The 22,686-nt window shown below is 34.1% G+C and overlaps 6 protein-coding genes across 6 annotated transcripts in view; 3 read left to right on the top strand and 3 right to left on the bottom strand.

Annotated features, from left to right (window-relative positions):
• Positions 1-993: 993 nt before the first annotated feature.
• Positions 994-2,606, bottom strand: LOC106105030 (phosphatidylinositol N-acetylglucosaminyltransferase subunit A). The gene is made up of 2 exons (XM_013285245.1): positions 2,509-2,606; positions 994-2,428 (listed from the first exon to the last, which is right to left on the bottom strand). The coding sequence occupies exons 1-2, from the start codon at positions 2,515-2,517 to the stop codon at positions 1,130-1,132; spliced, it is 1,308 nt and encodes a 435-aa protein (XP_013140699.1). The 5' UTR covers positions 2,518-2,606; the 3' UTR covers positions 994-1,129.
• A 114-nt stretch (positions 2,607-2,720) lies between these two features.
• LOC106105028 (alkylated DNA repair protein alkB homolog 8) lies at positions 2,721-6,340 on the top strand. Its single transcript, XM_013285243.1, has 8 exons — positions 2,721-3,082; positions 3,215-3,449; positions 3,580-3,894; positions 4,164-4,323; positions 4,456-4,714; positions 5,003-5,158; positions 5,597-5,761; positions 5,930-6,340. Exons 1-8 carry the CDS (start codon positions 2,939-2,941, stop codon positions 6,326-6,328), a joined length of 1,833 nt encoding a protein of 610 aa, XP_013140697.1. The 5' UTR covers positions 2,721-2,938; the 3' UTR covers positions 6,329-6,340.
• Positions 6,341-6,400: 60 nt separating this feature from the next.
• Positions 6,401-9,439, bottom strand: LOC106105029 (TBC1 domain family member 19). Its single transcript, XM_013285244.1, has 11 exons — positions 9,236-9,439; positions 8,932-9,066; positions 8,687-8,861; positions 8,467-8,554; positions 8,331-8,391; positions 7,906-8,136; positions 7,658-7,795; positions 7,373-7,535; positions 7,083-7,192; positions 6,800-6,891; positions 6,401-6,724 (listed from the first exon to the last, which is right to left on the bottom strand). Exons 1-11 carry the CDS (start codon positions 9,335-9,337, stop codon positions 6,469-6,471), a joined length of 1,551 nt encoding a protein of 516 aa, XP_013140698.1. The 5' UTR covers positions 9,338-9,439; the 3' UTR covers positions 6,401-6,468.
• A 244-nt stretch (positions 9,440-9,683) lies between these two features.
• LOC106105002 (protein yippee-like 5) lies at positions 9,684-11,124 on the top strand. Its single transcript, XM_013285199.1, has 3 exons — positions 9,684-9,880; positions 10,233-10,392; positions 10,993-11,124. Exons 1-3 carry the CDS (start codon positions 9,763-9,765, stop codon positions 11,078-11,080), a joined length of 366 nt encoding a protein of 121 aa, XP_013140653.1. The 5' UTR covers positions 9,684-9,762; the 3' UTR covers positions 11,081-11,124.
• A 781-nt stretch (positions 11,125-11,905) lies between these two features.
• LOC106105001 (tyrosine-protein phosphatase corkscrew-like) lies at positions 11,906-17,734 on the bottom strand. The gene is made up of 2 exons (XM_013285198.1): positions 17,400-17,734; positions 11,906-15,869 (listed from the first exon to the last, which is right to left on the bottom strand). The coding sequence occupies exon 2, from the start codon at positions 15,767-15,769 to the stop codon at positions 13,889-13,891; it is 1,881 nt and encodes a 626-aa protein (XP_013140652.1). The 5' UTR covers positions 15,770-15,869; positions 17,400-17,734; the 3' UTR covers positions 11,906-13,888.
• A 2,619-nt stretch (positions 17,735-20,353) lies between these two features.
• The window catches only part of LOC106104954 (HORMA domain-containing protein 2-like), a 4,472-nt gene continuing 2,139 nt past the window's right edge, over positions 20,354-22,686 (top strand). Inside the window, exons 1-6 of the mRNA XM_013285147.1 lie at positions 20,354-20,694; positions 20,832-21,069; positions 21,423-21,607; positions 21,925-21,970; positions 22,081-22,171; positions 22,634-22,680. Of these exons, the coding sequence (XP_013140601.1) occupies positions 20,503-20,694; positions 20,832-21,069; positions 21,423-21,607; positions 21,925-21,970; positions 22,081-22,171; positions 22,634-22,680 (799 nt within the window). The 5' untranslated portion in view covers positions 20,354-20,502. The remainder of the gene's footprint in view (positions 20,695-20,831; positions 21,070-21,422; positions 21,608-21,924; positions 21,971-22,080; positions 22,172-22,633; positions 22,681-22,686) is intronic.

Below are 22,686 nucleotides of genomic sequence, written 5' to 3'. Positions count from 1 at the left end.
CCTAACTACCCGCCTCGCACTACTAAAGTGTAAGTAAAGTCCCCTATTACAATATCGTATTCCAATTTTATTACTAGTAAAAGACTCAAATACGACGGATGCTAGATGTATGGAAGAGCAACAGATACTGTCCGGACCTTCCGTAGGAATAAGGGCAAATCCTGAATGTGTTGTAATTATTTTTGTTAGTTAAAAATGTACTAAAAGCCTTCTTGCTTGCAGTTTTACGGATACCAATGAGGAGGTAACAATTAAAATGTGTTTGATTAAAGAAAAAAAACAATATTATATCTATTATAAAGCTAAGCTAGATTTATAAACATATTATCCCCATAAAAGGCTTGTTTTTGGGATATACCTCCTGTAGACACATCATTGTATTATGTAATTAATTTCCTATTGTCAATTTCCCTTATTGTCCCTCTTGATAATGCTACTTCCTTACTTAAGAACTGTCCATAACAAATTCTTACAAACCATTACTATCATTAATGCTTGTGAAAGTAATTAGTCTAATTGTATAACAGATTTTTATAAATATATCGTAATTTATTTGTTCCACAGAGCTTAAACTGTTGGAGTAACATGGATGGAGCACTATTAGAAGCCTGAATATTTGTCTATGAAAATATATCAGTCTCATTATTTGAAATTATATTATTTTAAAATATATTTAATAATGTTAATAGATATGCTATTGGTTAACAAATGTTTAAGCTGAATTGTTATTTAGTAACGGAAAAACATTTGTAATAATGTATCACTTGATCATAGCATCGAAATTAATATAAATCATTCCAAACTGAAATGTTTTTCATTTATTTTTTAAAAACTAAAGAATTCAAATTTCAAAAACTTCAGGCCTAGTTAGTATGGAGATATTGATAGAAATTTATTTAGCATGACAATGCAGTAAAAAGATATAGTTATTCAATACACAATAGTATGTTTTTAATAAAAAAATATTGTTGATAATGATAAATTACCCAGTTAAGGCTACACAAAAATAAAAGAATAGATGACAAACAATAATCCATTAATACTAATTCTTTCAAAAAAGCAACTAAAAAACAATTGTACACAAAACCAGTCTTATGTTAATATCTTCTATGAAATAAATTAATTTTAATTACAATTTTAAATCCTTGGCTATATCAATATGTTTCCTTTTATATATTCTCTCAGCTAATTGCAGTAATAAATACATTAAACTTATAACTAGTAAGAATGGCCAAACACCACTAGACAAATAACTTTTTAACTGTTGACCCAATGGTTTGTTTTTATTCAATAAAATTTTATTATAAACTATCTCTGTTCTTCTTGCGATATCCATCCAGTTGTACATTTTTCTAATCATTCTGTTACATTCATATGGACATAGAATATATCCTTTTTTTAAATCATTAATAGCTAACTCAATACCATTTACAATACTGTTAACATTTGGTTCTGTTAAGTAAATCATATTTTCAGGTAAAACTTCAGGAATGCCCCCTACTTTAGTAGATACAACTTTCAGTCCACATGATGCAGCTTCAACAATAGCCATACAATAAGCTTCAGTTAATGATGTATTAAGAAATATATCACCTTTAACTAATGTATCTCGCACTTCAGAATGTTTCAAACTACCCAACAAGGTAACACAATGCTGAAAACCTTTTCTCTCTCTCACTTCTTGGAGAAGCCACATCTTTGGACCATCACCACCAATTATGAACCTAAGTTTAGGATAACGAGGACACATATCAGCTATCACTGCAGCCATTAAATCTACCCCCTTTCTATACACTAATCTAGATACAATAACTATAGTTATCACACTAGGATCCCTTTTACTAGGATCTGGGGTAAAGTTGTAAGCATCAACTGCATTAGGAATTACAGAAACCTTGTGTGCTTTTACTTTTGCTCTTAAAACTGTATTCTCTTTTCCAGTATGTGACACACATATGCAATGATCACATTCACATAGACACATTTGTAAATACTTATTAGTTAGAACTGCAGAAGTGTCTGCGAAGCCAAATAAACTGTGATCAGTGAATACTGTTTTCAAACCAAGCAATTTGCCTATGATTGAAATTTCATGCGCTAGAACACTAAAGGCTGAATGGCCATGGACAATTTCAATACATTCACGTATTAATATGTAGCGTACTATGGCTATGTTACAAATCATGGTAGGCAAAACGCATTGCGCGTAAAATACTTTTATAGGTAAATAATACACTTTTAAGCCACCTGTTAGATATCTTATTCCCACTCTGTCGCCGTAACAATGGGTTATGACGACAACTTTGTGTCCGCGTTTGATTAAACATTGCGATAAATTGTAAATATGCTCTTCAACTCCTCCTGTATTCGGATAAAAGAAATCTGAAGCCATACAAATCACATGTCGCTTCTTATGATTTGCGATTTCCTATTGGAAAAAAAAGATATTTAACGTTAACTATTTGTAAATAAAAGTGATATACGCAATCATACATAACAATTTGATACCTTATTCATGTCAACCAATTATGTTTAAAATTATAAAACCGTAACACTACTTATACCAAAAATATTTTGTTTTGACATTGACATCTTTTCAGACTTTGTCTTTTAACGGAGAGATTACATTTTCAAAGTAGTTGATCTTTTTTTCTCTAAAAGTTTATTAAAAACCCAAAAAACAACAGAAATCTCGAAACAATTAAACCTTTAACAATGTCATAGTTACGGGAACGTTAATTTTAGAATTTACTGTCCTGTATTTTCTAGAGTTTTATCCGATATGTATTTTTTATTTCGGTCATCTTCTCTGCAAATATCAACGATAAAATGTCAAAATCATATGTTTTGGTTATGTCAAAAATCCGTCATAACATCGTAACGTGGTACTCAAAGTGATAATGAAAATGCATGGTTGATTTAAAATTCATACCAGTCCATGGATGCTTTGTATATCGATGTAAATAAAACGACAAAATCTTTAAAAATGAACGAAAGTAAAAAAGTGGATAAAAAATGTAAAAGATATGCTGCAAGATTACAATCTTCCAAAGGGGTTACTTGTACTGAGAAGCCTGGAATTGTAAGTTTTTATTTTTATAAGAACTATTGTATGTTTTAGATTCTAGCATCGTCCAAAACCCGATTTATAGGCTGTACTTATTACTTACGCACTACATATATATTTTATTATTAACCTATTATTGTTTTTCAGAATATAATACTTTGCAATGTCGGTCAAGCTACAGGACTATTAAAAGAAGACATAGTAAATCTATTGAATACCATACCTTCAGTGAAACTAAAAAAGTTTGTTGCTCAAAAGGGGGAGTCACACTCATATTTAGTATTTGAAAGTGAATCTTGTGCTTTAACTTTTTATCTTAAATATAATGGTAAAAAGTGCTTCAACAATGACACATATTTGTATATGTGTTTTGTTGATAAAGGTAATTTTTTTTTTTTATTAAAACACTTGTAAAAAATGGTATGATTTGCTCTATGGAGTAATTTCAAAGATATATTTGCATATATTTTTTAACCATTGAAACAAAAATAATTCAAACATATTTTTTTTAGTACCAAATACAGAAGCTATATGTCCATACAAAGATCCAGAAGGTCTGCACATTATAGAAGATTTTATAAGTATAGAAGAAGAAGAAAGATTAATAAAACTTTTTGACTGGAAGGATGACATACCAAATCTAAAAAATCGGCAAGTAAGACATTTTGGTTATGAATTTCGTTATGGAAGTAATGATGTAGATTTAGATGAACCTTTACCGAACAAGATACCTAAGGAATGTGATATTTTTTGGACAAGATTAAAAAGAAATATAAACCTGGAACCACCTGATCAGCTAACTGTTAATAAATATATCCCAGGGCAAGGTAATTTTTTAAAGCATTACACCATAATTTGATCTACATTTAGTCACATTTATCAAAAAAAAATTACATGTGGATTTGGCAAAAGATGAGACATATAATAGGGGGAATGTCTTTCTGTGTATCTGCTCCTTTGTCAATTAAAGGTAGGCATTGCAACTGGAAATGCAGATGTCTGTCTCTTTTGTTAGATTTCATTGGCCGCTTGCTCATTTATTACCTTATGTTATAAAAATTCTTTCTTTCGAACTAAATTAATTTTGTTTTTCAAGGTATTCCAATGCATGTAGACCGACACAGTCCATTTGGACCTACAATACTGTCCGTCTCGCTGGGATCCTCAGTAGTTATGGATTGGAGACATCACAGTGGTCTGAATGTACCCATTGTTGTCCCACCGAGGTCAATATTGATTATGCAAGATGAAGCAAGGTAGGAAACAATTAAATAAATAAACTGTAGATTTTAAGAAAATTGTATCTAACTGAGAATGTAACAAAAATTCATGAAATCCAGCCAAATCTTCATTAGATAGCTCAATTAATACTTTATCATATATTACAGATATGACTGGCAACACGGAATACAGCCTCGTACTTGGGACCCTGTCATTGAACACCAAACTCAGAATGGTCAACATGTTAAAGTGGTTACAAATGAGACTAGAAACAGGGAGATGAGGATATCGTTGACTTTTCGATGGACGAGACGCGGTAGTTGTGACTGCATGTACAAGACCCTCTGTGATTCTGCAGATACTAAATCTACTACTGATTTGGATGATACCATTGCTTCTAATCTGGAGGAACTACATGTACATCAGGTAAGTATCTGTTATTTAAGAACTCAGTATCCTTGTTTATATCTATTATCTGTAAATTTTAAAAAAACGACTATAGGTACTTTTCTTAATATTTTCATACTCTATGACACCTTTTACCAAAGAGTGTAAATGTTTAAACATGTAAAAAAAATACAGGTGTGCTAGAACCACAGAATATAAATGAATTGGCTATGTAAGCCAAGGTAAATTGTATCTAGTAGTGATTAAATTAGTGGTTAAAACCAAGAGAAACAGTATTAGAAGCGACTTTAGAGGTGTGATGTGCAGGTGTACGAGCAGATATCGCGTCACTTCAGCAGCACGCGGCACCAGGCGTGGCCGCAGGTGGTGCGCTTCGTGCGCGACTCGCCGCCCGGCGCCGTCCTGCTCGACCTCGGCGCCGGCAACGGGAAGAACATCCTCAAGCGATCAGATATACTGCAGGTACAGTGATCTTAGTTACCTATGGTAGTGTAATAAAACATAAACACACTTCTGTAGGATGTCAGCAATCACACCATCTTTCTTTAATAAAAAGCCCTACAGTTACCAAATGCTATAGGCTATATATTTCCAAGATATTTCACATACAGAGTAAACAGATTGAAAAACATTGTTAGAGAAAGGGACAAAACTTTAAGCCAACAATATTTGTTAACCAATTGTAATGGCCTTCATTGTTATTTGAGCATTATAATGCCATGCAAACAAAGCCATACAAGAACAGCTAGTTCCCAACCGATTACTTCGACTTCTAGAGACAAACGTCCAACATTGTAGTTAAAGATCGATAGAAAACTACAATTTATAGAGTAAATTTTTCATGTTCAAATTATTACTTATTTACACAAAAAACTGTAAAAATATGTTATTTCAATTTAGATAGCAGGCGAACGTAGCAGTGGGTTGTTGAGTGAGTGCAAGAACTATATCGGCGATGTGGCGGCGGCCGACTGCGTCAGGCTGGACCTGCTCTATGCGGGCATAAGGGACGGCTGCGCTGACGTCATCATTTGCATTGCGGTCGTACATCACTTCAGTACTCAGGTTAGTATATAATAGCGAAGATAAACATGAAGTTTTAAAAACTGCAAACATGAATTAAATAGTTAAACACAACACTACTTAGTGAAATTTTGATACATCCGGCTCAAAGGACCAAATATTTGATTTTTACAAATTGTAAAAATTTTTCATGTGATTGTTTTTTTCTAGTCGAGACGAGTCCAAGCTTTACAAACAATAGCTCGACTACTCCGTTCAGGAGGTCGCGCTCTTATCACCGTATGGGCTAAAGATCAGACCAAATCCAACTATCTGTGCAAAAAGAAAGAAAATGTAATACAAAACAATAGCATCGTCGAAGTGGCCGGTGTCAATCTCCCGGTGCACGAGAATAGAACTCAGTTTCAACACAAAGATTTGCTTGTCCCATGGAAATTGAGAGGCGTAAAAGAAGAAAAACTAGCAGATAAACCAGAGAGCACATTGTTAAGGTTCTATCATGTGTTTGAAGAAGGTGAATTGGAACAATTATGTGTCTCGTCTAATTTAATCGTGGAAAAAAGTTTTTATGACGAAGGAAATTGGTGCGTTGTTTGTAATAAACCATAAATTGTTCAAAAAGTTTCATCTTTTATTTAATGTTTATTCAATAAAGTTTCTCTACAATTAATAAAAATAACATAAAAGATATAAATATAACGATTTTATTTTAAAACCAACATAAATATAATGAGTTTTGATCAGATATTCTATGGTTTCATCAGCGCCAGTTGTAACAAAGGTACAATGGATATTGTTGATAAATCTGCCAACACGGCATCCACATTTTGAATCGTGTTTACTTGAAATATATTCTCTTTTCTGAAACTTAAAATGGCAACCGCGAGCAGTGGCAGAATGTCTAAAGAATCATAGCCCAAGATGGCGTCCCATAAAAACAATAGCTGATCCGGGGGAAGATGTCCACTGAACGCTCGCATTAACCATTTGAATACGACTCTCACTCTAAAAAAATTATCTAATGAATTACACATAATTATTTACAATTAATTATTACACAATTCGTTCCAATTTACTTACGGATGGATGTTAATATTTTTGAAGTGTATCCAGAGTAAAGGTTCATTTGCTTCTAATAATCTTTCATATAATAAACAAAGTGATACGATACCCTGAAATTAATATAATACTGAGTTAACAACGGTTTAAAATAACATAAATAACTAAATTCAACACATTAAAAAAAGGATTCTAGTTTCGTGAAAACAATTATACGTTTAGAAATCAACGTCTCTTCCCTAGTCAAATATTTTTTTTAAAATGCCAATTCTAGAGTAGAATAAAGTAATTAAGACTATGTGACCTGCGGGTGCGTGGAAATGTAGTGCAGGCGGTGCCAGTAGCGGATGTAGAAGGCGCGGAAGGTGTAGTACAGCTGTACCGGCTCGTCGTACAGGTAGCAGAATGGCGTCGCTGCACATCACACATTTAAATGTCGCCACTTTTATATACGAACATTATCTCCGTTTTTTTTTTTTTTTTTAAACGGCCGTGTTTTATGTATATAAATTTGTTCATATTTTGTCCCTTACTCTGTCTAATTGTCTCTGTAAGATTAGAAAACGATATTATTTTAACGTCAAATAAACTCACCATACATAGAAAAACCATGGAACGGTATAATTCCACTGGGCGGGAAGACGGTGGTGTTGTCGGGCGAAGTCTGTTTGCCCTTGATGGTGACGGTGAGGGCGCTGCCCACGCAGCCCGTCAGCTGCTTCAAGATCTCACCGTCGCGTGAAAAGCAAAGCATCACCTGGTAATATGAGATTTTATTAAAAAGGAGTTAAAACAGCTCACCTTGTCTTGGCTATCAATTACTTTTTACGTCTGTTGGCACAAATTTAGCACTAAAATTGACAAGTGACAAAAACAAACCTGGTATAGTAGATCTTCGAACACAAAATACTGGTCATCGTTAGAAGCTGTCAGTTGCACATCCTTGAATATTAGCTTGTCTATCATGAGGTCCACCTCCAGTACGTTCTTCTTTAGTTGATTGAAGCTCGCCGCTTGCTAAAGTAAATAGGTAATCTGTTAAATTAGAAATAATTTACGTACGATTCCTCACTTCATGTCCGACGAAATTATAACTTAGTAAAAAGGTTTTATAAAACGTTTGTTACGTGTGGAGTGATCTCGACGCCCAGCACTTGTGCCCAAAGTCCGGCGCGCAAGCAGTGAGGGCTGCCACGTTTAAGGAATTCCTGTGCAACGGGCGCGTAGCGCAGAGCCGACACGCGAGCGCCCAGGGCCGCGCGCTCCGCCGCTAACGCGCCGCCGCCCAACGCGCACCGCGACTCCGGGTTGGCGCCCAGCAGCGGCTCCCCGCTCGCCCACTCGGGGTACTCTTTGCGCTACACGCATCATTACACTCTAATACCAACTTATTTTACAACTGACTGAAGTCCTAAATACGCTGAACGAGAATAAGGGTTATGAGAGGCGGATTGAAGAATCTGTGGAAGCATAACTGGGTAGCTACCATGTGGGTTTTGTGAAAATCAAATAATGTTTCTTTTATAACTTTAACATTTATTTTTGCTGTTACCAATTGATCCAAAGTTTTCACTTGCAGTGGTAGATGTGCAAACTCCCATTTCGGCTCATCCCTGTAATCATTACAAAAACTGAGTACCAAAAGTGCTTTGTTGTACGTTACATAATTTGTTCTTTTTTTAACTTACTCTCTTGTAAATGGTACGTAACCAGACAGAGTTAATAGAACTTCTAAAAAATCCTTTGGTGCGTACACGGGTCTGTATTTGGAAAGATCTGTCAAAAGTATTTTTTTTAATCACAAAACAGTTCATTTAATACAAAATTAGATTGACAGTGCCATAAAAGCTCTCGTTAGATTCAAAATATTGATTTAGAACGTTTGTAATGACTTTTAAATGTTTTTACCCAAACTATATGTGCTAAGTTCATTCCATTTTTCTGCGATGTCGTCTTGTTCGCTCTGCGGCCTCAACTTAGCTAACGAAGTTTCTAAGTCCGAACACATAGAATTCAATGATTTATGTATCCTTTTCTCCCATTGAGAACTTGCTTTAGACAAACATGTGAGGGGATCTAATTTCTAAAAAACATTGTGACGTTTCATCCCTTTGTTATAAAATGTAACGAATTATTTTATGAATAAAACTCACATTATTTTTACTTTGTGTTCGTACCCAATGGTAAACGGTATTTCTTAACTTTGTGTCTAAACCTTTTTCTTTCATCGCCTCTTGAAGGCTTTGTTTAAAATCTTCTTTTTTAACATTTGGAGATGAAACTAATTTCTGTGGGTTAAAAGATAATAAACGATAGGCAGTTATTTTAAAAGTAATACAGAGGAACTTTGAAACGTGATATTGTACTACCGAAAGAACAAAACGAAGTGGTGTTTTGCGAGTGCCAATAGTAGTAGCAGGTTAAAGAAGTTATGATACTATTTGATATTTCATTTACCTGTATGTCGCTGTAAAATGATTTATAAATGGAAAGATTTTTTATTTCTTCTGCTAATTTAAGAGCTGTGTTATGAATAGCATCTTCTTTGATGCCGTCCATTTCTATGAATTCACCAATTTAATTTTAATTTTACTTAAACTAAACCGAATCAAACAATAAATAAAACACAGTTCAATAAAGTATTAAGACATTGTTGCTTAGTAACTGAATAACTGAAAAATAAAATATCTTTCGGAAAGGAACCGTTTCATAAGTGACATATTATTGATATATTAAATAACTTTTTACATGACTGTACCGAAGTAGAGAAAATGGGATAAAGCAAAAATGACCGGAATATTAGGAAAAATCGAAACATGCGTGTTAGAGATGGAACTTTGTGATTTTGTGTTAAAATGTTTTATATTATTTACAGTGACAACACTCGAAATCAGACGTGTTCTGTCACTGTCAATATCAAACTCCGTCGCTGTGATTGATTTTGCATTATCAGTTGTCATTCTGTGTTTTGAAAACAAAGAAAAATGGGAAAAATATTTCTACACCATATTGGTGGGACTCGTTTATTTTCATGTGCCACTTGTGATGTGAATCTCACTAATCGTGCGGAGTTAATCAGCACGAGATTTACCGGAGCAACAGGTTTGTTGATATTTTATTCGATATTCGTGATGAAATTGGTGACGAATAAGTTATTGTTATTATGGGAAGTAATTGAATTTACTCTCAGATTTATGTTATTTTCTAGTACCGTTTAATAATCTGTAGAAAAAAAAACACATAAACCTCAGAGGAATGTACAATAGTCTTAATAATGTAAATGTGAAAGTTAAGACGAATGGATGGATGTTTGTTAGAAGGTGAAACGGCTCAACAGATTTCGATGAAATTTGGCATAGATGTAGAACATATTCTGGAAGACTACATAAGCTTTTTTAATTCCATGCAAACATAGTCATCTGCAAGAGCTAGTAATATAAAAAAATTATTACAGGGAGGGCATTTCTGTTTCACAAGGTTGTGAACCTTGTGTACTCTGAGGTGCAAGATCGAGTGATGCTGACTGGGCGGCACATGGTGCGTGATGTTTCTTGCAAGAACTGCACCAACAAGCTTGGCTGGGTCTATGAATTTGCCACCGAAGAGAACCAACGGTATATATATATTCTTTTCTACACTTTCATTGATCTATTCAGATAAATCTTGCTAGTAATTTTGTTGCTTACATAACTGAAATGTATTTCATATTTTTATATTTTCATTAACTGTCATTCCCCATTCCCCTGACTGACAAAAGGAGTTAAGATTTTTATGGATAAGTGTATGAAAGTTCCTACTTCAAGTCTAAACTGGTGCGGTGTTATTTGATGCATCTTCTGCCCTTCAGTGTCATAGGGTTAGAGTCAGTCACATTTTTACTTTTTAATTTTGCTTAAAATAAGCTTAGATAAAAATCACTTAGTTTAGTAATTTAATAACAGGGACAGCTTGTAATCAGAGGATATAGCATAAAATTTTACAAGCATGTTATTGACAGAATTTGTATTATACTTGTTTGTTTACACCTTATAAATGCTGCACAAATGTCATATAAATTTTGTCAAATACATATACTTCCTAATTTTCATGCTATTCTGATTCTTTATAAGTTGTTTTTTTAATGTAGTAATAGCCATAACCTATGTTTTGCAGTGGTCTTTTAATAGTTAACACCACAAAGGAATTGTAGTCAAGTGAGTGTTTTGTTGCTACAGATATAAGGAGGGTCGCGTTATATTGGAGCGGGCGCTGGTTACTGAAAGTGATGGCATTGAGGAAATTCAAGTGAACAATGATGATTGATACTGTAGCAATTTACTGCAGAATATATTATTTTTCACTAGTAATTCTAACTTTATCAATGACGATTGGCAACAAAAAGCAATATTTAATTTTCTAGATATTTATATATTTGCAAGATATTTAGAATTTAGATCATTGATAATTTTTTAATATAAACTCATTAATCTGTCAATAAAAATGATAAAACACACATTTGGATTTTCACATTTGCTTTGTAATATTTCAATTCAAAACAATGAGAACAGTAGTTAATTATTTTCTCAATGATAGTAAACTCATTGAAAGTAACAATGTTGTAAGAATAGGGATTTTTATAACAATTGTGTTATGTTTTGCAAGATTTTAGATTTTTACTCATTAAGGAATCATTTTAAGCAAAAACTCAGTAACCCATTTAAAGGATTTAACACAATAAAAGTTAATATGGAAAACACATAACACTATTTTGAACCAAAAACAAAATTAAAAATATCTCTTTGCTTATAAATTCAGGTGGAATTTCAATCAATGGAGGACTGCCAGTAATATTAAATACACATTTGCAATATCACATTTTATTCAATATTATAACACAACATATATCTTTAGCAGATAACATAATTTTTATTTGTGTTTCTATGCCGCTAAACAGCAGTTTTGATTTACAAATTGAAAGAACAATATAAATAAAATGCCAACATATAAACAAAATAGTACAGGATGAATCAAGTAGTGGAATTTTGAATATTCCAATGGTATTCAATATTCAAATTTTAGCACCAATAATGTGATTTTAGAATATTTATAACAGAAGCTGTACTATGTTGTATTTTATATTACGATTCATTGTAAGGGATTATTTAAATTTATGCCAATGAATTAATAAATATATAATTATTGTCTGATAAAATTTAGAAATTATGTTTAGATTTTGACCAATCACTTACCCTACATTTAAAATTAACTAATAAAAATTGCACTTGTATTATTTGTAACAAATTTGTGGATTTCAACTGCAGTGTAACTTTATTGAAACACTGATATATTGTCTGTTTAAAACGAAACTTTTCGGAGATAAATCTTTACAAAAAAGGTGCCTGTAATTACGATGCATCAAACATGAACATTGATAGACAACCAAAATCTACAGATGTTTATCTTCCTAACGTTACTTTAAAATTTACAGACCTTAGTATTTATCGAGTTAATTAAAAAAAAACTTTATAACTTGTATGTTTCGATAGTATACCTAGGCTATCCGTATTGCTATCCTTTATTTTATTTAAAAAAGAGACGACAGATGTGTCATAGTGTGTCACTGCAGTTGATGCCCACTAGAAATTCCACTACTTGATGCCATCCCATCTCCCGCCATTTTTATCGTATCTCTATACTCTGTAACTGAAAATATATTTCATAAAAATATCGCACCAACCTCCGGCGGGCCGTGGGCCTATTTATTTACAAAAAAAGCACCTCATTACATATCATACTTTAAAATATACAAAAAAAAAACCTCAAAAACTGAAATAGTTGCATCAATATCAAAGTCAATACATTAAAAAAAAAATAAGAAAAATAGCTTGTGTAAAATATGTGATGTGTTTGTTTTAATATGAATGCACGTTAAAAATCAAGACCACTAAGTAGTAAACAATGGGAATTTTTTCACTTTCTCGTTTTATCATATCTCATTTACAATTCAATAAGTTTTGTAAAATAAAAAATATACTCTTTCTAATTCAAAATCGAATTCGAGATCACATTGAAGCCAATCTCCTGACTTCATATAGTACACATTAAAGCAATCATTTGAAACATTATCAGGTCTCAGGTTTGTAATCATTTTAGTGTAACAGTTAAACAAATTTAATATAGTATCTTTTTAAACATAGTTAAACCTACTAGTGATGTGTATTAAGATCTTTTAAATTGATTTTCTGAAGTTAAAAGCGACTTATGTAACTAAATTGCAGTAAGAAATATTATATATCTTTCTCGGTTTTAATTACTTAATAAAGATATGTCCAAAGTTATCTATAAATAAATAAATCAGAAACATGTTCTGTTTTGTAATAAATATGTACATAACAATTTAACTGTACGTTTTCACTGCGGAAACATGAACAAAACATTTTGCCCTCATTCATTTACAAAGATATTTTCTACAGGTGACGCGGCAATTGAAACCCACAGACTAGGTTGGTTTATTTCAAATAATAATAAGAATGCCGTCCGATAATATGTGGAAAGCAAGGTGAAGAATTAAAATGAAAAGTTTTTTGCATTATTTTACCATTATTGATTAGTTCGGAGAGCGTACGTGGCGCACCGCGTATCAATCTTTTTTAAATACCGTATTATGTACATTTATCCGACGTTCTTACAATGAAAGAAAACTTCTTGATGTAACCTGCACATATTGTCGAAGAAATTCAAACTTATGTGTGAAGAGAACCAACCTGCAGCTGCCCAGCGTATTTGACTAAAGCCTAGTCATCCTAACTTGGGTATGCACCGAATCCCTCGGAGGGGACAAACATGTGCTGAAGATGAATTACTACGGGCATGTGTATATAGCAGGGAAGTTGCGATTTAACTTGAATATTATGTAACGATATTGAATCCATCTTAAGGCGCAATAAAAAGTAAAATGCTATAGCTAAGAGTACTTTTATACAAAGACGGAAATTGATCGCTTAAGGAATATGTAATAGAAATTAGTCGTGAATGTATACGTGAACGGACTATAACTTTAGACTCTAGGAATTCCTACGTTTCCAACAGACAAAGCTTTCGATAAGAACGACTTCGCCTTTCTGACACGATTCATAAAAAAGGTACGGGGTGTGATCGCAACCTAGGCGAGTCTTTCGCGGTTTCGGGGGGCGGGTAGAGCCGTTGCGTTTCCGTCTCTATGAACTCCAGGACCGCCATATATATAAATTTGTATTGGGCCTCGTTTTGAACCATACCGGAGCGTTGATCTCTCACCATTTGCACCGTGCGGTGAATGTCTATTTCGCAGTCGTAGCCCTCTTTCCTGACCTGGTCTAAGATCATGTCGATGACAATGAAGGTGCCGGTGCGGCCGATGCCGGCGGAGCAGTGCACGCACACCGCGGCCTGCAGCGGCGCATCCGGCCCCGTCATTATCTGCTGCAGCCTGTGGTTCACGTCCAAGAGGATGTTCAGCACCCTCCCGGGCTCCGAAGGAACGCCGTGGTCCGGCCAAGCCGTGAAATGGAAATGGTAGATCGTTCGTTTTTTTTCGCATTCGTCTTTTCTCGTCACGATGAAACGCCTCAGAGTGTAGTCCTGAGTCGAAGATTCCGATTCATTAAAGATGGTATATTTCTTATAGACTTCCGTCTTATTTAGATCCGGCCAGTATCGTTCGCATTTAACTTTGCCGCGTTCGATCTCTTTTGTCGTCATTATTATTATGCGGACGTCCTCCTGCCATATCATAGACCAGAACTGATATACTGTGGTAGTCAGGCAGCCTTGTGTAGCGATATAAAGTTTGTTGTACACAAGCTCGACAACTCCATTCTTCGTTGCGATTCCAGTTTTTGGAATGGTCGTATTAACATAGTTAGGATTTGGCCGAAGGACGAACGATGGAATTATCTTACGAATACCGTTTTCCTGTTTTATTATTTCTTTCGGCTTTTCTGATGTGATGATGACGCTGGCATGAATTGGCGATGACTTGTCCTTATGTCTGGAGGAAGCATCGCGCGAGGAATACGTTTCGAAGCTTCCGTTGGAGTCGGAATCGGTGCTTTCGCATCGGATGTAGTTGGCATTGATGTAATCTGCGCCAGGCGAAGCGTCGGGTGGTATATCGCGTAAAATGACGCGCGTGTGATCGAACGGTATAATGTTTTTATATCTGTTCTTTCTTATATTTTCTGGTTTTGAACCTTCCATTCTATCAAACAATTGCAAGTTTTCCATCATTTGTAACGTTTCGAATTCCTCCCAGAAACCCTGTTTGTATGCCATGCTCTCGATAGGACCCTCATTTTCTTTTTGAAGTTGTTTGACACGGGTATGAAGGTGTCTCACTTGTATTCGAGTAGCATTAAAAGGTTGAATAAGACGTAATACTTCGCCTGTGGTTTCGACCATTGGATAGTTGCGGTAGTGCTCTATTAAACTTACGAGATCATCAAACTGTTCACCTCCGCCGACGTCATACTTATTGTCCTTTCTCCTTATGATAACGTGCGTGACACGATCTCGCGTTCGTACGGACAACACGAAGTCCCCGGGCTGTCTCTGTGACTCTCTAACGAGGAAGGATCCATTTTTGCCGTTCTCTAACATCATCCGCTCGGCTTCTTTTGCCGTCAATTGGCCGTGGTACCAGCGCTCAGTGGTAGGATCTGCGCAGTTGAGTGGAATTTTTAACCTGATGATGTTACCGTTTTTTTCACGTAACTGACCTTGATTGTCCATATAATGCTGGACGAGTTCCGACAAAGTGGCGAATTTCTCTCCACCGTAAAGATCTAGAAACTCACCGTTATTCTGAATTTTTATGTGCGTTACCTCGTTACCCCTTCGCACAGAGAGTGTAAAGTCTCCCTTATTGCTCATACTAGGCCTCGCTAGGAAGTATCCGTCACGCCCGATATCCATCAGCAGTTTCTCTGCATCTACCCCGTTCAGTGACGGGTGGAACCATCGTCTTGTGATCATCTTATAATTATAAAAAGCACCAAATGTACACTTACATACACTACAAATTTAAAATTAATATCTTTATTCCTTGTTTCTTCAATGCATTGTCTCCTATCATCTGAAAATTAGAATAACATAAAATCAATTGTTTCATTTTCCTAGTTGAATAAATATGAATTTGTCAAATTATCAAATAAAAATAACTTTTGTATTAGTTTCTTACACTAAGGAGAAAACTTATGTTATAGATCTGAAATACTGTGCATGTTTCTCATTGAATTAGCTTAGCTTATAAAACATTTAAAAATAAGTTGCTCTTCATGATCATTTCAAGTAAGTAATATAACATGGTGATATGGACCGGGATGAGGAGGCAATATAACAAACTATATTCAGAGCAGGTCCTAAATTGAAACCTAAGGGTAAGTTTGGTATTACTTCATATATGTAATAATACTATCTTTATTTGATTTAACCAAAAACTGCAGGCTTAAACTCCAAATTTCATTAAAATTTCAATATATGATAGATTCTGACAATAAGTAAAGTGTTCAAAATTCATTCCAGAATTCAGCCGTCTCCCATTATTTTGTAATTTTTTTTTTAAATCTAATGATTTGACAAGAAATCTAAATTAAACCATTAACTATGTTTGTCTGACACACACAATGTTAATATTTTTTTCTATATTTATAATGATGAAATGATGGGGACATAAACCAGAAAGTGTAAAGATTGAATGTGGATGGCTACAAAGGAAGAGGAAGACCGAAGAAAGTATGGATGGATTGTGTGAAATAGGATATGCTTAAGAAAGGAGTGGATTCAGATTTGACGGCTGATAGAGATGTATGGAAGAGCAGCACATACTGTGCCAACACTTCATAAGGGATAAGGGCAAGTGGATGATGATGATAACATTTTAGCCTGTTAAATTGGCTTGAATATTTTGTCTAGTCACACAGTGTAATTCACTTGTATGACAGTTCAATTTTTAATACCATCTCTCTAATATTGGTATATTATTAATATTTATGTAACTTGATCTTGTACTTGACAATACCTAAACAATTTCCGTTAATAAGCATAGTTTTATTCCCCTTATCACGCTGCCTAAATTTGCAAACTTCTCCACATTAATGTGTTTTATTTATATGTTTTGTTAAATGTGCAATAAATATTTATGTAATCTATTTCTTTTGCTTACTATTACCAAACAACTATGGGCTGTATATTTCTCATAATTTTTTTTTCCAAAGCTCAACACAACTGTGCAGTTGTGAAATGTTTAATTTATGGTTGGTTTAATTATGTTTGAAATATGTCTTACTATAAATTTATATTTCATCAATATATGGATACTATTTTATGTGAAATAAACAATTAAAATTAAACGAAATCTAATAAAAAAGTAGTACAAAATTTAAAGATGTCTCAACTGGATACTCTATGTTTGTTTCGTAATATTAAGGGGTCGAAAATTATCTTGAATATTGCCGTAGCGCGTAATAATAGTATTATGACAAATTTACACACGCTCGTCAACTATAGGCACACTTATGCATAAGGCGCTACACAAAGGTATAACTTAAATTCATTATTTAGCAATTACAAAGATCTATGTTTACTTTTATGAATATTCTCTTACCTCCTAAAGGCACTCGAGCTGTGTGCAAATCGCTAAATTCCTTAAAATAGGAATTATTGCAATCGAACTGTTGTTGCTAAGCTGACTTTAGACTTTTTGTTATACTGTTGTATTCAAGGGCGTATACACTAGTTTAGCGATGCACAATTACTTCAATTGAACAATAACTTGCAGTAACATTTAGGGATAACCATATAATGTTACTAAGGCAATAAATAAAATGTTAAAAAAACTTATGAATAAAAGCCAAAAAATTATTTCGTTCCCTCGGTTGCCTAAAGTAATGACACAACTTTTTCCGTTTTTTTTTTTGTCTCCAATCTCCTCAACTTTGTCAGAATTGACATTGGCAGTTGGCAGATGACATTTGCACAGACGATAAATATTTAGAAATATATTTAGGTGTTGCCATTGCAAGAAATAAGTTCCTTCAATTTCCACAAAATGAGGGTTAATATTTCCGTACTCATGCTATAATATATTCAACGTGAATAATATTTACCGAAATAGTTGAGGCAAAACTATCTTTAAATCATAAACGATAGTTTTTTTAGTGTAAATAAAGCTGCTGAAAAGATTTATCATACTTAGGGTGAGTTGCATCAAATCGCCGGTTATCGTAAAAGTTATAGTTATAGTTAATAGGGTTACAAGTGCAAAAACATATTCTCACAGAGGTTTTATGTGTTTTTCGTTTTTACAATGGAAACATTTAAACCTGAATGTCACTAAAGTGTCAAGTTGGTGTCAAGAATGACATTTACGTAAATTAAAATGTTTGGAAATTCATGTTTCGCCGTATATATTTATGTATCATACGCATGGTATTTTATAGTGACATAAACTTTTTGCCCACGGAGATGGAGAAAATGGCAAACTCTTGTGAAAATAAACTAGTTTGGGCCATTATTGAAACTGTATTTACTTTACTACTCAAATATGTAGCAAAAATGAAACAATAAAATTATACAAATATAAATGCGTCTTATTTATTTGCCATATTATAAATTGTCCTCTCAATGCATATTATAAATTGTCCTTTTATGGAGGACATTTTTTTTAAATAAGAGAAAAGGGACAAGCGCTGTTGCTATGGCCTTCGACACTCGAAATTTGTCCAAACTGAATGATTGGCCAAATTTCGAGTTCCATCTTGGAAATCCATTATTCCCGAGCACGCAAGACTTTATTCTTCTGGATTACGTATAGGATAATAGTAGAGATTTTCTTTTTCCATTATTTGTACTTTTGAAGATAAGAGCTTGTGACAGTTGACACTACCGAACTGACACTAACCGTAACGCTAATTATAACCGCCCAAAATCGGGCGGTTATGATTAGTGTCATATATGACGTCATTTTGACCAGCGCAAAACTGGTGTAGCGAATATCATGAACATCCGTAGACGTAACCATCGTGAATGTGCTGGTTAAGGTTTATAGTTAGTTAATGTAACTCACCCTTAGTAAATTTTAAGGTTATTCCAAATATTACCGTTACAAATAATTTTAACTTTAACGGTAACCGGCGATATGGTGCAACTCACCCTTAGTGTATAATAATTTACGAAATCTGTTTGTAAAAGACAAATAACAGGAAAACTAATTTATATTGCCATAAAATAAAATTACAAGTAAAAAATGTTTTTAATTACAAATCAAAACACTATTTTTCATTTGACGTCGACTGGTTCTTTTGGGTTCTACCAAAATAGCTCGATATAACTTTTCTAACAGCAAGCCGTCTGTTCTGGGAAGAGGTTTCGCCTTCATTGTGCGATGTTTTAGTCCAATGCTCTGCAAAACTTTGTCGCCTAAACACTTTACCTAAAGATTGCCATTTTTGTTCAGGACTAATTTGTTTATCTTCGAACGTTTCCTTGCTGCCCGATGGTCGATCACCCTATAAGAAAAATATTTTTTTTTATTTTAATGTTACAAGGTTGCAAGAACCAGTAGACACTTGAAAATTTCATAAAATGTTTATGTAAAACTGTTATTACAATAACTACTACCATCAGACACCGAATAAGTAAAAGTGGAGTATATCTTCATAGTCTGACCAAAGTTTCTAAATGCAATAGAGGAAAATGTAAATTGGTAGAAATGAATGAGTTGAAGCTGACAATATCGCATCAATGCCGTTAATATATCTATATCTACAACTTCTTCAGAGTGAACTTTTCAACAGTTGTTGTCCTCCCGATAAAAATAAACCTTTTAACACTGGGAATCTAACAAAATTGGACAAAAGATGATATCGCTATTATGAAAGATAATTTATTGTCATGTTACTTACATCATTAGATTTGGTAGAGCGAAGCTGACCACGAAAAAAACTTGATATGGATTTTTTCCAATTTTTATGATGTTTAAAAGAATTCAAATCTAAGGTACCGGGACCATCTGCCGGCACTTTATTTTTTTTATACGTTTCTTCTTCTTTTTTTACAGAATCCTTTTGATACTGAGTACCCTCAGGGCACAACATTTTAGTTATATTAGTGCTGTTTAATTATTTTGTTTATAACTATGGTATGTGTTTAAAAACGTTTAAAAATATTTTCAAGTGTCATAATAATAAGGGCATTTGTTTGAGTTAAAAATGTCAAAATCAAAAATGGAAGATAAACGTTTTATAATATTAGAAATAGGCCAAGTAAACAAACGAGTTATTTTTCAATTTTGTGTTAAAAACTTTATGCTCCTGAAAAATTCAACTATATAAAAGGTGGCGCCCCAATCGCTTTAAAGATAAACCCGTTTTATTGGCTTTACAGAGCTGATACTTTTGCCTTTTTATACACAAAACACAAAGTTAAAAGAGCGGGAAATCGAATTTAGTTTGTATACGATTACAATTTGTAATATTTTAATCAATAGCAATTGAATTAAAAATAGCCACCTGTTTATGCCATAAATTATACGTTTAATCGAAATTAATGATGCAGGCGTTGGCTTCGCCGGAAGTAGGCATTTTTTTTATAATTTGTTGGAAAATTAGGTTATTTTAAATGTTTATTGTGATTTTTTGTTACTGCAGGATTTTTTAAAGCTCTTAACAAACGACGCCACAAAAAATTATCTAGGTTCGGTAACTCTAATGAAACAATTAACGGTTGCTACTGTGAGTATGATAGCGTATTTGAAGGATGCCTTTCCGGAGGACAGTTATAATATAGAGAAGTTTAAAGAACTTAAATTACCAATATTAAAGAAGAATTGTCGAGATGAATCTGCTCAATTTCTTAGCACGGCATTAATAAATGCTTTCGACGCATTTGATAAGAAATATGTAAGTTATTGTTTTAAATTTAAAAAATAACCACAAAATTGAACATCGATCAAGATTATTATTATTTGACAGTTAATGAGTTAATTACAAGTTTTTTTCATAGTTAATATAAAAATAAGAAACTATCCGTATTTTAGCTAGACCGTCTAGCATTATGTTTCTACGTGGACGAATGTAAGCCGGAGAATTTGGTGGATTATCATATATTCGAGTACACGTACCACGCGACGGGCGCGTGCGTACGCGTGCATTCCGGCCGCGAACTTGAAGACGACGCATACCACCTGCTGCAGTACTGCACCGTCGTTAACAACGGCTATCAAACTAAGACACCTGCCTCTTTGGACTTCAGCTTGAAACTTTGTTACAACGAAGGTATTAAAAATAATTGTATTAATCCTTCGTCTCCGAATATTAGGGAAATGCTGTGATAAGTCAATTGACCGACTAGAAGGGCGACTTTGTTTTTTTTATTAAAAAGACATGAAAATGTATAAAGCTTGATGCATTGTAGCTGGCAACAAAAACTACTTCTTAGCTTCATCTTACTAATATTATATTAGATGCGTTTAGATGAATGGATGTTAAGAATTTGTTGCCTAAAGGGATTTCGATCAAATTTGGCATAGACGTAGGGGGTAATCTGGAAGAACACGTAGGCTACTCATTTTTTAAATTACCCACCAATGGAGTCGCGTGCAAAAGTTTATTCTATAAAAAACATATAGCTGCGCCGATAGACTACCAGGCGCCAGGTTTCAGCAGCTCTTCAGAGTTTGAGCAGCAGTTATCGCAGCAGCTGTCGCCAGTGGACATGTCCACCTTCTCGCTGGGTGACGTCACCACGCCATACCACGGCCTGCGCGTCACCTCCCGCTTCAACGATCACCTCGGCTTCAGCAATACGGCTATCGTAAGAATTACATCTACTTTGATTTCAAAAAGCACGTTCTTAATTCGGTCGTTATTTTGTATACAGTCACATTTATAAGCAGCGTTGTATTGGTTTTTATTTTTGTCGCGTTTCAAAATGTTTAAACGATTGTAACTTTTGAGGTTAAATACGCTTTTTCTCTAACTGTACATCGATTACTCTTAGATTTATGATACGATTTACTTCTTATTTTATTTTGTGGTCCTATGTTTTTCAAAATCAAAAAGTATCTAGGAGTTTTTCTTAAAATATGCTTTCAGTACTCCCGTTTTTCATTTTACAAATGTAATTCCTAGGCCTCGCAGAACACTCCCTTGATGACTCAAACTCAAGATGTTACCGGTAAGTTCGTTTATAACAATCCCATTACTTTATTTGGTATGGATATTAAAACAATATTCTTTATTCTTTATTTGAACATGTTTTTTGTAATCAATAATGTTGTGGCGCAGCGTTTTCAGAGGTGTGCAAGGGGGCGCTGCGCTGCCCTTGCGGCCTCGACAGGACGGAACTGCGTGACGTCACCTCCCTCATCACCTGCAAGTTAGCTCAGCTTTCTCTACTACTACTACTCATAAAATACTTCCAATTCTACATTAATGCCAAATTTCAACAAGATCCGTTTAGACGTCCTGTAAATATGCATTCACAAACATCCATCTTAATCCACACATCTTAAATGTCACTGTCGATTAGTAAGAAGTGAGAATTTGATGGAATAATTTTAATAGTCAACAACAAATATCTACGGAGAGCAGAAATTGTGTCACATCACATTCGGTTTCACTGGCGTTAATTTCAGGAACTACAAATTGAAATTCAATATCGACTATGCACATTTTTGCATTTATCAGCTTTAGGGTTAATAAGAAGACAAAAGACGCATTTACTTCCGGAGTCTTTTATTAGTCACTGCAAGACGTCTTTAATTAATGGACTTTATGACTGAAGATGGGAGTTAATCGTATGGTCTACTATCTGCGTGTACATGAGCGAATTACTTAGCTACTGCAAGACGCAGCAGCATGCGGTATGTTTCGGCGTACTGCGGGGTGCGG

Source organism: Papilio polytes, unplaced genomic scaffold, assembly GCF_000836215.1.
Source record: "Papilio polytes unplaced genomic scaffold, Ppol_1.0 DF823288.1, whole genome shotgun sequence".
In the NCBI taxonomy this organism is placed as follows: domain Eukaryota; kingdom Metazoa; phylum Arthropoda; class Insecta; order Lepidoptera; family Papilionidae; genus Papilio; species Papilio polytes.
Note: the sequence above shows the minus strand (reverse complement) of the source record. Positions and strands in the feature narration are given on the sequence as shown.

Bases quoted from the DNA above. Each gene is read 5' to 3' on its own strand.
- LOC106105029 (XM_013285244.1), bottom strand. From the start codon at position 9,337: ATGGACGGCATCAAAGAAGATGCTATTCATAACACAGCTCTTAAATTA. The intron at 8,862-8,931 runs GTGAGTTTTATT...AATGTTTTTTAG, and splicing joins GAACACAAAGTAAAAATAAT to AAATTAGATCCCCTCACATG. The intron at 7,193-7,372 runs GTGAGTTTATTT...TGTGATGTGCAG, and splicing joins CCATGGTTTTTCTATGTATG to CGACGCCATTCTGCTACCTG.
- LOC106105001 (XM_013285198.1), bottom strand. From the start codon at position 15,769: ATGATCACAAGACGATGGTTCCACCCGTCACTGAACGGGGTAGATGCA.
- LOC106105028 (XM_013285243.1), top strand. From the start codon at position 2,939: ATGGATGCTTTGTATATCGATGTAAATAAAACGACAAAATCTTTAAAA. The intron at 3,450-3,579 runs GTAATTTTTTTT...TATTTTTTTTAG, and splicing joins TATGTGTTTTGTTGATAAAG to TACCAAATACAGAAGCTATA. The intron at 5,762-5,929 runs GTTAGTATATAA...GTTTTTTTCTAG, and splicing joins TACATCACTTCAGTACTCAG to TCGAGACGAGTCCAAGCTTT.
- LOC106105002 (XM_013285199.1), top strand. From the start codon at position 9,763: ATGGGAAAAATATTTCTACACCATATTGGTGGGACTCGTTTATTTTCA. The intron at 9,881-10,232 runs GTTTGTTGATAT...AAATTATTACAG, and splicing joins GAGATTTACCGGAGCAACAG to GGAGGGCATTTCTGTTTCAC. The intron at 10,393-10,992 runs GTATATATATAT...TTGTTGCTACAG, and splicing joins GCCACCGAAGAGAACCAACG to ATATAAGGAGGGTCGCGTTA.